The 13335-nt window shown below is 33.7% G+C and overlaps 1 protein-coding gene across 6 annotated transcripts in view; it reads left to right on the top strand.

Annotated features, from left to right (window-relative positions):
- COL24A1 (collagen type XXIV alpha 1 chain) overlaps positions 1-13335 on the top strand; it is a 375093-nt gene that overhangs the window by 168452 nt on the left and 193306 nt on the right. For 5 of the 6 annotated variants that reach the window (XM_079139420.1, XM_079139418.1, XM_079139416.1 and 2 more), the window contains one exon: positions 8572-8625. The exons of the other annotated variant lie outside the window; for it this stretch is intronic. In XM_079139420.1, coding sequence (XP_078995546.1) covers positions 8572-8625 — 54 coding nt within the window. The remainder of the gene's footprint in view (positions 1-8571; positions 8626-13335) is intronic. 6 annotated transcript variants of the gene reach the window in all.

Below are 13335 nucleotides of genomic sequence, written 5' to 3'. Positions count from 1 at the left end.
CCCTTCTAAAAGTTTTAGTGAACTGTGATTGACATCTAACAAATTGCCTATGTTTAAGTTATTCAAATTAATAATAATTTAATAAATTTGACATGTATAAATTGTGAAACCATTACCAAAATCAACATAGTGAACCCATCCATCAAACTTCCAAATTTCCTTGTTCACCCTTATAATCCTTCATTTCTGTCCTTTCTTCTTACTTTCTCCCCAGACTAAATGAGAGGTCTGCTTTTTATTACTATCGATTGTCCAAACCTAAATATCAAATAATTGTCAGAGAAGTTAATTTTAAAATTATTTACTTAGTATAGTTTTGTGTGACTTTTAGAAGAATTAGTGTGGACTTTCCAATTGATTTGTAGGTTCTTTTAAGAGTGATTTCAAAAATACTATGAATACTATATTAGAGTATTTGGAACAGAGAATATATGTTATCATAGGAATTTTATTGTCTGTTATTCTGAGGAGTTTCTTTGATGAGTTTTTAGGATGCTTACACATATGGAAGTCAGCTGTTCTATATTTTCTGCTCAAATACATGGAATTAGTAAAGGGAAAATATATAAATAGGAATAACTGCAAAATTTTTCAACACTATCATAATAAAAAACGATCTGTTTTTGATGAATTTTTAGATCTGAAACGGCAAAATAGAATGAAAGAGAGTCAGATACCTAGGTGGATTCTTTTTGTTTTTCGCATTTATTTTTCCAAAAGCTAATATTTTCTCTCTGTGGTTTTCCTCAATAGATAGAACATCTCCTTCATTGCATGTTTACCTATGCTAAAGTTTGGATTCTATAGTTTACTTGGAAGGTGAATTTTTTACTTTTGCCCTTTTAAGTATTTTTGTTTGCATTTATTGGATGACTTATCCTCACTTAGAAAAGTTAATTTTAATCATTTTTTTTAACATTCCTACTTGGACCTACCAAATTACTGATTTGACATGTATTTCTACAAATACTAGGGGACAAAATCTTATGACTGTATTCTGGATTCCTATCTCAAAACCAATTCTCCCCTTACAGAACCTCTCTTTCTTTGGATGCATTCTTTCTTGTTTGAATATGTAAAATTTCAATCCTATAGAATTTATGTGGGAGACTTTTCAGACAAAGGGTAACTTTTGAAAATGCTTAAGTAAAAATATAATTAGTCAAATATAATGCATTTTTTAGTTTGCTCATTAATTCAGGGCATCAGATATTTATTTAATTTACTATGTACTCAATACCAGACTAGGCTCTATTTAACTTTGCCCTTTAGGAATTCATAATTTACATATTGGTAAATATGTAAATTTTATCTTTTATGGCTATTTTTTCCAAGGTCTATATTTATCTTTACTTTGTTCAGACTTGCAAACTATTCAAGAAATACATTTAAGCCAAGCCACACTGTGTTTTGTGTGTTTAAAGCACAAAAGACATAAAAACTAATGAGAATTGGAAATTTCCATAAGTTTTAAATGGCCTAAGTGTTATTTATAATAATAGAATATTTTAAAGCTACCTTACAAAATATCAGAGAAGTTTGAATTATCCAAAATGTACTTCATTTTTAAGCTGTTATTATAAGTTAACATGCTATTACCTCCAAAACAATCTAAAATCTGAGCTTCGTTGATTTTATCTGGGACTAGTTCAATCTATAAATCTTTTTTCTCTCTAAAATTCTTCATATCATTACAAACTATTGCCTACCACAAGCAAATGGTTATCTTGATCAGCAGTATCAATTACCTTTTTTTTTTTTTACAGTTTTTTGAGGTACAGTTAACATATAATAAGCTGCATGTATTTAAATTGTATAGTTGGATAATTTTTCACATGTCTAACTTGTGAACCATTATCAAATCAAGATAATGAGCTTTTCTGTCAAACCCAACAATTTCATTGTTCACCTTTTATAATCCCTTCTTTGTGTTCCTCCTGCTCCTTCCCTTTCCAGGCTACCTCTGATATGTTTTTTGTCACTGTAGATTAATTTGCCTTTTCTAAGGAAATCTTTCTATAAAAGTATTCATATTATATGTGCTTTTGCGGGGGCTGGTTTCTGACTTCTTTCATAAACATTTTTAAGATTCATGCAATTGTTCCCTTTTATGCATACAACTTTATTGGTTTACTCATTGTATTTACTTATTTTTTTATTGTTTATCCACTTACCAGTTTAACTGCAAGGACTTATATTTCAATAGAAAACAGAAAACTATTGCTCCTATAGGAAAATTACTAAATTGTTCAATGTATGCCATAGAATTTCATATATTAACTCTGTTAGGATGCTAACTTTTGAGCTTCTGGCTATTGCCAAATAAGAAAGGCAGTATTTTACTTTTATGATTTCCTAGGAAACCAATGAAATTTGCTAGTGCTTTGGTTCCCAGGTTTAGCTATAAAAAAAAAAAAACATGTGAATTAGTCTCCAGCCTTTAGTGATTAGAGAATAATAAAACTTTGTTTTTACTGGAGAGAATGTTGAATCACTCCTAGTGCAGCAAACAGATGTGAGGGTCTGAAAATAGAAGAAACATTTGTATTTATTATTTTTAAATCTACTTCATTTTTCTGCTTCTTAGTAAAAATTTGTGGTTAGACTATTTCTATTAAGAAGGCACCAGAAGTCAGGCTGCTCTTCCTTTTCCTCACTAAGGTATTATATTTTCAATTGTGATATGATGACTTAGCTAAGATATTGAAGCAGTGTGGGAGAAAATGTTTTGACTTGTCAACATCAATGTTATTTTAAATTTTAAAAATGAATTAAAGCATCTTAATTAGATTTTTATTTTTACTTTTCTTCTTGTATATTTTTATGCCATCATAATTTTTAAAATGGAAAGTGGAGGCTCTAATATTATACTTTTATCTTTTAATCTGTAAACTCTCTGAACTTTTGTTGCTTGGCAAAGATGCCCATGTCCTGTAGTTTGATTTACAGTCTGAGAAGTAAATTTGAGCATTAAAAAAAGTTTCCTTCGTAGATATATGTTATCATCAAAGTTGATCCAATTAACTCTAGTTTTTATACTTTGAAATATCTTAAAAGTCACACTCTGTACTTGGAAGTTACTCAGGTATGAATTTTTTAAATAATGAAAAAGATCTTTGGCCAAGTTTCTAAGGTATCCTATGTACAAAGGTAATGTTACTGAGCATTTCGATATACTTTTAATTTTAAAATATTTAATTTACTTGACTATGACATCAAATTTGATATCTTTTACACTGTTCTCTTTTTCTTTGACATTTTATTTCTTTTCAATATTCCTTTACTGATATTTTAACTCACTAAAGTAGGAACAAAGTTCTGGGGATGTGACTCAGCGGTAGAGTTTTGCCTAGCATGCACAAAGCCATGGGTTTAGTCCCCAACACTGCAAAATAAAAGAAGGAGGAAAGATTCACATACACATTAAATTACCTCAGTAATTTTTTCTTATCGTTTTATTGATTTGGGTGTGGTGGCACATGCCTATGATCCCAGGAACTTGGGAAGCTGAGACAGGAGGATGGCAAGTTCAAAGGATTCAGAAACTTAGCAAGGCCCTAAGCAACTTAATGAGACCCTGTCTCAAAATAAAAATAAAAAGGCCTGGAGAATGTGGCTTAGTGGTTAGGCACTGATTCAATCCCTGGTACCAAAATAAATAAATAAAATAAAACATAGAGAACTATATAAAACAGGTGTATATCACACATAATTATAAGACAAATACCCTTGTAATTACCACAAAGGTAGAACTGCTAGTTACCCTAGAAACCTTTGTGTTCCGGCCAACCGCAAGTCCATCGATCTCTTGCTCAAATTAAGCAGTTCCTCACTGTTTTTCTTTTATGTTCTATTGCTTAAGTATGAGTCCTTAAAAATAACTGTTTAGGCATGTTTGTTTTATTTACTATAACTTTTCTTTTAGTCAGCTATTTTGCCGATGTGACTAAAAGACCCCACCAGAACAACTGTAAAGGAGAAAAAAGTTTGAGGGCTCAGTTTCAGAGGTCTTAGTCCACAGACAGCAGGCTTCATTCCTCAGGACTCAAGGTGAGGCTGAATATTATGGAAGAAGAGTGTGATGGCCAGGAGCAGAGACAGAAATTCCACTTGCCAGATACAAATATATACCCCCAAGCCACACCCCCAGTGCCCCACCTCTTCCAACCACACCCCAGCTTTTAGTTACCACTCAATTAATCCCATCAGGCGACTAATTCACTGATTGGGTTAAGGATCTTATAAACCCAATCATTTCTTCTCTGAATCTTCTTGCATTGTCTCACACATAAGATTTGGAGGACATCTCTCATTAAAACCATAACATTCCACCCCTGGACCCCAAAATCTCACAACCATCTCACAATGCAAAATACATTTAGTCCATTCCAAAGAGTCCCCATAATCCCAACAGTTCTGAGATTGCTCAAAGTTCAGGTCCAAAGTTTTCTCTGAGACTAAAGGCAATCTCACACTGTGAACTTCTGTGAAATTAAAAGCAATTTAAAAGTATTCAGTATATAAAGGTACAGAGTAAACATTTCCATTCAGAAAAACAGGGGCATAGAAAGGAGGGACAGGACCAAAGCCCAACTGAAATCCAGCTGGGCAAACATGTCCTGTAGCTCCACATCAGGTCAGGAGTACAAGGCATAGGGTTGTTCTCTTTAAAGAGCTTGTGTAGCTTCACCCCTGTGGCCTTGATGGTTGCAGCACAAGTGACCTTTCTGTTGATTTGTCTCTGCTCAATTCTAACAGCTTTCCTAGGACGATGTCCCACATTACTGGCATTTCTTAATCTCGGGGGTCTCCACTGCAGCTTTTGCTTCTTCTTCACATCTCCACACTTTGCCCTCACAGGGCTGCCCACAGGGACTCTGAGCCTGCTGCACCTTGCCTGGCCTCCCCGGCCTTCCTTTGAAATCTTGATGGAAGCCTCCATGCCCCCTAACTCCAGCATCCTGCATTCCTGCAGAGCCAGCACCACCCCCCCCACCCCCCCACCCCCCACCCCCACCCCCCACCCCCCGTGGTTTGAAGAGCAAACTCTTCAGGATTTATTTAGTGGCAGTAGTGTCTTTAACAACTGCAACTTCCCTAGCCCTGGTTTTACTCCTTCCTTTCAAATCCAAGTTTTGCAAATCTTTCTGCTCTGCTTTCTGCTCTGGATTATCACAATAAACTTGGCTAAAAGCTGCCAGCAATACCTATGCTACTTCCTGAATGCTATGCTGCCTAGACATTTCTTCTGCCTGATTAAAAAGTCCATTGTTTTTAAAATCAGCCTCACAGAAAGTCTCAAGACACGGGCATAATGCACACAACTTCTCAGCCAGACCATAACAGGAATGGTCTCTAGTCCAAATTCCAATAGAGTCCTCCTCTGAACCCTCTTGAGCCCTTTCTTCACTGTTGACAGTCCTAGTGGCATTCTGGTCTTCTGAGTTCCCACCAGAATTGGCCATTAAGCTCTGCCTACAACCGTTTAAAGTGTTTCCAGCTGGCCCTGCTAAGCATCTCAAAATTCCTCCCACCAAATTAAAAAAAAAAAAAAAAACTCAAAAAAGCTTCTGAGCCACATGGTCAGGTTAGGTATAGCAACAAACTCACTGCTCCATGCCAATTTGTTTTAGCCAGCTATTTTGCCACTGTGACTGAAAGACCTGACCCAAACAACTGTAGAGGAGGAAAAGTTTATTTGGGGCTCACAGTTTCACAGCCAGCAGGCTCCATTCCTCAGGATTCAAGGTGAGGCTGAACATCATAGTGGAAGAGTAGAGGTAGAGGGAAGCAGCTCACGTGATGATCAGAAAGCAGAGAGAGAGAACCCACTAGCCAGATACAAATATATACCCCAAAGCCACACCCTCAATACCCCACCTCCTCCAGCCACACCCCAGCTTTCAGTTAGCACTCAATCCCATCAGGTGATTAATTCACCTGAATTAAGACTTTTGTAACCCAGTCATTTCTTCTCTGAATCTTCTTTCGTTGTCTCACACATGAGCTTTTTGGGGACACCACACATCTAAAACATAACATCTTTAAATCTACAAATTATTCCCCATTCCAGATTTTCCCCTTAAAACTTAGTTGTTGAAGCTTCCCAGTCATTTGACCTATGGAGTTTTGCTTAGTCTTAATTTTGTTACAGATTCATGATATAATTCTGATATTCCCTTGACCTGTGTATTTCTTGAAAATTGGTGGTCCTTTTACAGAGTCTTGACCATATTCATGTTTGTTTCTTCGTTTTTGGCAAGAAAATGGTTGATAGTGTGTTCTTTCCTCAGGAAGCACATAATGTCTAGTATCTCTCTTTTCTGTGTGTGATGTTAGTAACAGTTTAAACTCAGTGCCAAATCCATTACATCATTTTTAGGATTGCAAAATGGAGTTTTTCTTACTCCATCATTTTTTTTTTTTTTTAATTTTTTGGCTGGAATATATCCTTATCTACTCTTTGGGTAATAAAGGTACAATATATATAGGAAAGGAAGAATAAATGCTTGATGCTTTATCTTTTTTAAAATCACTTTTCCAGATAGAGTTGGCTCCCTTTCATCCTCTAAACATGGATAGTTTTTGTTGTTGTATTATGACAACAGGCTTCCTTACTTCCTTGTATTCTGATGTGACAAGGGATTCTCGACTCATGTGAAAGACGTTCAAGCTATGAATTTATCCATGGTGGTGCTCTGAACCAATGTCTGAACTGGTTGTAAACTAGTACTAAGCAATCAAAAGTGGCAACCAGACACTTGTCTTGTATTTCAAAAGAGGTCAATCAGTTAAAAGCAGCAAATTTTTTTGCCAGATTTTGTACTAGTTCCTGGGAATAGGGTTGCAAATGACACATTGTACTCAAGCAGTTTACAACCTGATGAGGAAAATAAAATAGGCCAAAACAACACATTAAGTGATCATGAAAGACTTGAGAATAGTTTTTGAGTTCTTAGGGGGAAAAGAAGTATTTAAAGATGAAGTATAGCTTTTTGACTTGAAAATTGGTGGATAAAGGTAAACAGTAAATGCAGAATGAGAGAGGAATATACTGGAGAAGATACTCTGTTCAATTTTTGAAAACTCACTATAGTAGGAACTAGAGCAGAGCTGTCTTGATATAAGTTCCCAGGAATTTCCCCCCTAAATAAACCAACAAAAGGTGTGTTCAAGAGAAACAGTATAAAATTATCAAGAGAAGAATCTGATCTTTTAAATATACATACATACATACATATATTAACATAGGTGAACCTGATTCTCTTTGATTAGTGAAGCAATCAACAAGTCTGTATTAAGCATATTTATAGTAACCATTCCAAAACTTCTAGAAATCCAATCTGGATGCTTAGTATATGAGGTACCACTGCCTTTTCTTTTGTCAGAAATGTCCCTAACTTAAGTTTTTCTCCACAGAATCCAAGTTTTAAATCACTTTTAATCTGTCATAGCATAGCTGTTTTAATATAGTCTTGAGGAATAAATGTCACTTTTTAACTTGTTTTTCTTTTCAAATTGGCTTTGCTGCCCCATCTTATATGTTGCATTTTTTAACCCCATCACATTTATCCCTCAACTAAGCTACCTATTCTGGCTGACATTAATATTTTATCTTCAGTCTTCTTTGCTTTTAAAGATGCTGATTCTTGTATTTTCCTTACTTTTTTGTCCATGTCAATGGAAAACACTGAAATAACTGTGTGATAAAATCAATACGAGTGAAACCAAAATTATTAGCTTATTATTGAAATTGATCATAGTGAATCTAATTTTGAGTCATTATGTCAGCATGAATTTTAATCTACCCATTTTAGAGCAACATCTTAGGACTTTGCCCAGTATGGAATTTATTTAACATTATGATTCACTTCTATTTCTGGAAATAATTTTAGACTGCTAATATTATTTCTAAAATGTAAAAATGTTATTCTTATGCAAATATGAGCATAAGTCAAAGATTTTATTAGACTCTGCCCAGTAAGATATAGAATTAAAAGTGCATTTTAGGAGCTGAGTATTTACAGACAATTAAATATGGGATGTTACAATAAGATAGTTAGATACAAAATTGATTAATACCCTGTATATTAAGCCATGTCCTTTGGTTTGGGTTTTGTTGTTTTGAACCAGACAGAAGCAATTTGTATCTCAAACTAACAAAAACTCTGCACATTCACATGTAGTTAGTATGTAGTGATTCTAACATAATGAATTCATCTAATCCTCAGTGTCCTATGGAACGTTAAAAGGATATGCCACACTCCCTTTTTGCCTTATTTCCAAGTTCTTGATATTTTTAGTAAGATTTTCATTCTCTTAGACTGGACTAGAAGATTTTCTTTAGGTCTGAGAATTGCTTGTATAACTGATAAAGTAAGTTCTGTTTTAGAACACTTTGTTTTATATTCCAATGCTAAACAACTACCTAATGTGATCTTTAAAATAATGATCTTTTAAATAATATAGCTGCTTTAAGTGGGCATGAAAGGAAAAGGATGTTTTTATATTCTTAATAAATTTAAAGTAATTTGATATGGAATAAACTCTGTCCATTTTTATATCCCCTAGGGTTTTCCAGGAGATATTGGGATTCCTGGACAAAATGGCCCTGAAGGACCAAAGGTAAAAAAAAAAAAAGAATAAAAAAGGTTCATATGGATATCTAATCTCAATTCTCAATGAATGGGAAAAAGAAAAAGGAGCTATGAGTATCATAACACTTAAAACATTTTTTTGAGGTCAAGATTCAGGTAACTGAAAATGATTTTCCTGATTTGATATAGAATCAGATTATTAGGATAATATTTGGAATCATAAAACTCACTCAGAAAGGATTTTATTGAAGAGATGGAAAAGCACAGAAGAATTCTGAGAAGGCATAGCATACAAATAATGAATGAGATTTTCTGACCATTAAAAATCTTTAGGGCCAATAAGATATCCACTAATTAAAATAAAAGAAAACCTATGGTGTCCTGGAGCCTTTACGTAGCACAAAATAGCTAAAGAAACCTAATAATTCATAACTTCCTTTACTGTTATTGTGTACATATACTAGGAATTACCCATAGCAAATTTAAATACTAAGCTTTGCACCACAGGCTACCATAAAGCCTGGGCATTATAAGGAAATATGGATTGTGAATTAAGAATGAAACAATGAATCCTGGAGGATTTACAAGTTATGAAATATGGTTGCTGTGGAAAGTGTCAATGTGAGCAGAGAGAGAGAGAAAAGGATAGGAGAAAATGGAAAAGAAATTTAATAGCTATGTTTGATAATGTGCTGTACTATACACTGCTTATATTAGTGTACTAGACTATATAATGCATACTGTAGTAAATGTTTTATAGAAGTTATTTCATTTAATTTTACAGAAACATTATGAAATAGATATTACCCCCATTTTACAAATGGATAAGTTAGTTATTCACTCACAATTAAATAACTATCAAGTGGTATACCCAGAATTTTAACACAGATATGATTGCAAAGTCTGAGCTTTTAACAGCTTAGCTTGGGGATTAAATTGTGGAGAACATTCATAACATGTTAATAGTTTCTACTTTATCTTTTGGGCATCAAGAAGTAATCAAATATATTTAAGTAGTAAAGTATCCTAAGCAGTTTATGTTTTGAAAATACACCTCTTATGTCAATAGGGAGAGTCTTTTAAAGAAGGGAGAAACTAAAGGCAGAAACATAAACTATAAAAAGTTGGCTATTAACTAATAAAGATCTGAAACAACATTCATTCATTTATTCATTCAGCAAATTTTGCTGAATATTTGGTATCTCTTCTGTATAAGACAGCCATTGTGCTATACCTAAGGCTACAAAGATGAATAGTCCTGATCCCTACTTTCAAGAAATGAAATCGAGATTTGCAGAAAAACCTTTATAATATTATAATGAATAATGAATAGTATATAATACATAATGCTGTGAGAGCACATGTCAGAGAGAACAGGCTTTGCAAAAAGGTAGCCCTTGAGCTAACATAATGAATAGGTAAGAATTTCCAAAGCAGAAAAATGGGATCTATAGCATTCAGGAATAGGAAACTTGTGAAGCAATGGAGGTATAATGTTTAGAAAATATTTGAACTAAAAGTTATGCATTTTTTATATAAAATTTAAATTTAACTGGGCATTTTGTCTGAAAACACTTTGTGCCACGTACAAGCTTATCCCTATAGGCAGCAGTTTTTCTTCCTCCCTGTTTTCATTTAAGTGCCCTCTGCCTGTTCAAGTTCAACATATGTTTTGCATCAAATTCTGTCCTGACTCTTGAACAACCTCATGCCATCGATTACAACCTCTATCCTAAATTCTCCTCTGAATCAAAATTTCCCCTCTTTGTAAAACCATTCCCACTGCCAATGTTGTAGTTTAGGACCTCTACATTTCCCCCAGAATTATTGTAATGGGCCTTCAGTTATTCTCCCTGCCTGCAGACTGGTATTTCTTTAAATCTTTGGCCAAACACTGATGGAAATAATCTTTGTATAGATCTGATTTTGTTGCTCTTGTGCTTAAATCCTTCAGTAATCTCTACAGCTTCTAGGTTAAATCTTATACTTCGTTATTTTTAATACAAGGTTCTTCATGATCTAACCTTTTCTCTCTAAATCTATATTCACATAGTCATATTTGTCATCATTATTTTAAAAGCATCACTTCAGCCAAACTATTTAGATGACCAAAACATGCCATTCTTGTTCAAATATCACAGCTTCTCTTATATTGTTCTTTTATCTGAATATCTCTCTACCTTCCTGTGCTCTTCTTCTTCTAATACTTATGCATCACATACCATATATTCCAGGCAGCTTTCCTTATTCCCCCCAAATCTAATTAAGATCTTTCCTTATATTACTGAAAAAAGAAATCAAGTACTTATCTTCATGTATTATACCTGTTGTTGTGCTTAACTATATTAGACTATATTAGAAGAGTCTAATGAATTTTATTACATCACAGTAATGAGAAAAATATGCATAACACAGAATGGGAACTCAATTACTGTGGATTGAATGGGCAATTGCTTGAATTACTGTGGATAAAAGCTATTTTGGAAATAGAAACAAGACAACTTGGTAACTGACTAAATAAAAGTGACAGTAGTAAAACTGAGGCTGATTTAGGCTACTGATGTCATTGATCTAAAATAGGAAAGACAGTAGAATGATTCTGACATAACTTTCCTGTGTACATATGTGAATACACCACAGCGACTCTCTACATCATGTACAACCACAAGACTGGGATCCTAATTAGAATAAGATATACTCCATGTTTGTATAAATATGTCAAATTATACTCTACTGTCATGTATAACTAAAAAGAAGAACAAATTTTTTAAAAATCTAAAAAGGGAATGCAGAAGGACTTGTTGGTTTGGAGAATGAGAAAGACAAGACATTTTATTTTGGGGATCTTAGTCTGAGATATCTACATGACATCTAGACAGAAATAATTAACAGCTAGCAGTAAACCAAGAAGAAAGTACAAATAGTAGCATGAAGAGAAGCTAAGGAAGACAGAGAGTACAGATAATAGAGCTGATGTTTTTCATGTTTACCTTAGCTCTTCACCTGCTACAAATTTAGGAATTTGAAACTTGATACATAATACAAATATAGATCCATTTATTTATTCACTTGTTCAATAATTAACTCATTCAACCTGCATTTAGTTTCTCCTGTTGTTAGGTCAAGTACTAAATGTGAGATTATAAAAAATTTCTAAACTATAATCCCCTGGATGAGGCAAAAACTCATTTTGTTACAAGTGCTATAAAAAATAGTTGATGACATGCTGTGAGAATCTCAATATGAGCAACAGATTCTGTCTCAGGAAATTGGGAAATACTTAAGGAGGAATAATGCTTCAATTTAATATCTAAGTATGCATATTTTACTAGTTGAAAAACCAGATAGCTTGCAAAATTCTTTAAATTTGGAGATTTTGTTTTGAAGTTTTGTCCAAAAAATGTCAGAGAACTAAAGAAAGCCAACTGAATTGTTTATTTAATATGATTACAATAGTGATCTTTATAACTTCCTTCTTACTACTTCTCTTATTCTTAAAATTGAAATGTTTAAAGTGGGTTAAAAGACCTGAAAGCTGGATATTTTATTGAACATCAATAGTTGAATTTCCTGTGGGTGATGATTAGTTTTCTGTTACAATATCTAAATTTATTCAATAGACATGAACTTACAGACTCACTAGCAACAACAATGTGAGATGAATTAATTTATACACATCACTGAATCTTAAAACAATATTTTAGAAGGTATGATTTTATCAAAAGATCCAAAAAGTGTTAAGGGAAGAATATAATCTTATGTTTTATAGGTTGAGAAAGATCTGTATTGCTCTATCTCCTTGGCCCTTCCCATTTGCCTTGGTTTTTTCCCCTGGAAACAGGGAAAACAGAGGCAAACATACGGACCCTGTTGACATGATGTGTTTCTTTAGCTGCATATAGTGTGTCACAGAAGCATCTCAAAACTTTCTTTATTTTGATATACATGTCTTGTTTGGAAAGGGGATCATATAAAGGTCTGTCAAGGCTCTACAACATGGACAGCAGGAAAATCATGTGCTTTATATTTTTTAAAAAATTGCCTTCTTTGCAAACAAATTGGGTTTTTTCCAGAACCATATGACACAGTTCAAGAAGCCTTTAATTTTTCTTCGTTTTTTCTGCCAGTTGACTAAAAACTTCAAACTAGCATTGGGAACTTGTATTAAATATGGTTCTACTGATTGTAGAGTTGTATGTGCATATATATTTGTATGTGGATATTAAACATACTTCTGTAAACCTTCTTGAGAGTCAGTTTGGCAATCTGCTTTCAAGATCACAAAGCACTAGCAAAACCACATCCTTTACTGCTTACTGCAGAAAGTATGAGAACCTAATAAATATTCTCTATTCTCTAGTAAAAAAGGAATAATATATTTGTTGCTTTGATGGTTTGTGTTTTTCTTTGGTTATGGTGTTAGGCATGTTAGAATTGACTCTTTGTCTCTCATATAATAGCCCTGATAAATTTCCAAATTTCCAAAGAAAGTCTTAAGATATGAAAATAGCTTTTGCACTATATCCTTACAACATGCCATGTATTTATCTGTGTGGAGGAAAGCTAACTTGATAATAGGAAGATGCATAACAAGATCACATCAACCCAGCCCTGGATATTCACATTCCATCCCCTAAGTCAAGATTTTAATCACAGATTTCTTATAGTAACCACTTTATTCTCCAGGCAGCATTTACTCAGATGAGAAGTATTTATTGAGTTTGTATAACAGGCAAAC

The sequence above is a fragment of the Sciurus vulgaris genome (assembly GCF_902686455.1).
Source record: "Sciurus vulgaris genome assembly, chromosome: 1".
In the NCBI taxonomy this organism is placed as follows: domain Eukaryota; kingdom Metazoa; phylum Chordata; class Mammalia; order Rodentia; family Sciuridae; genus Sciurus; species Sciurus vulgaris.
The sequence above is the reverse complement of the archived record's forward strand: the minus strand, read 5'-3'. Positions and strand labels throughout refer to the sequence as shown.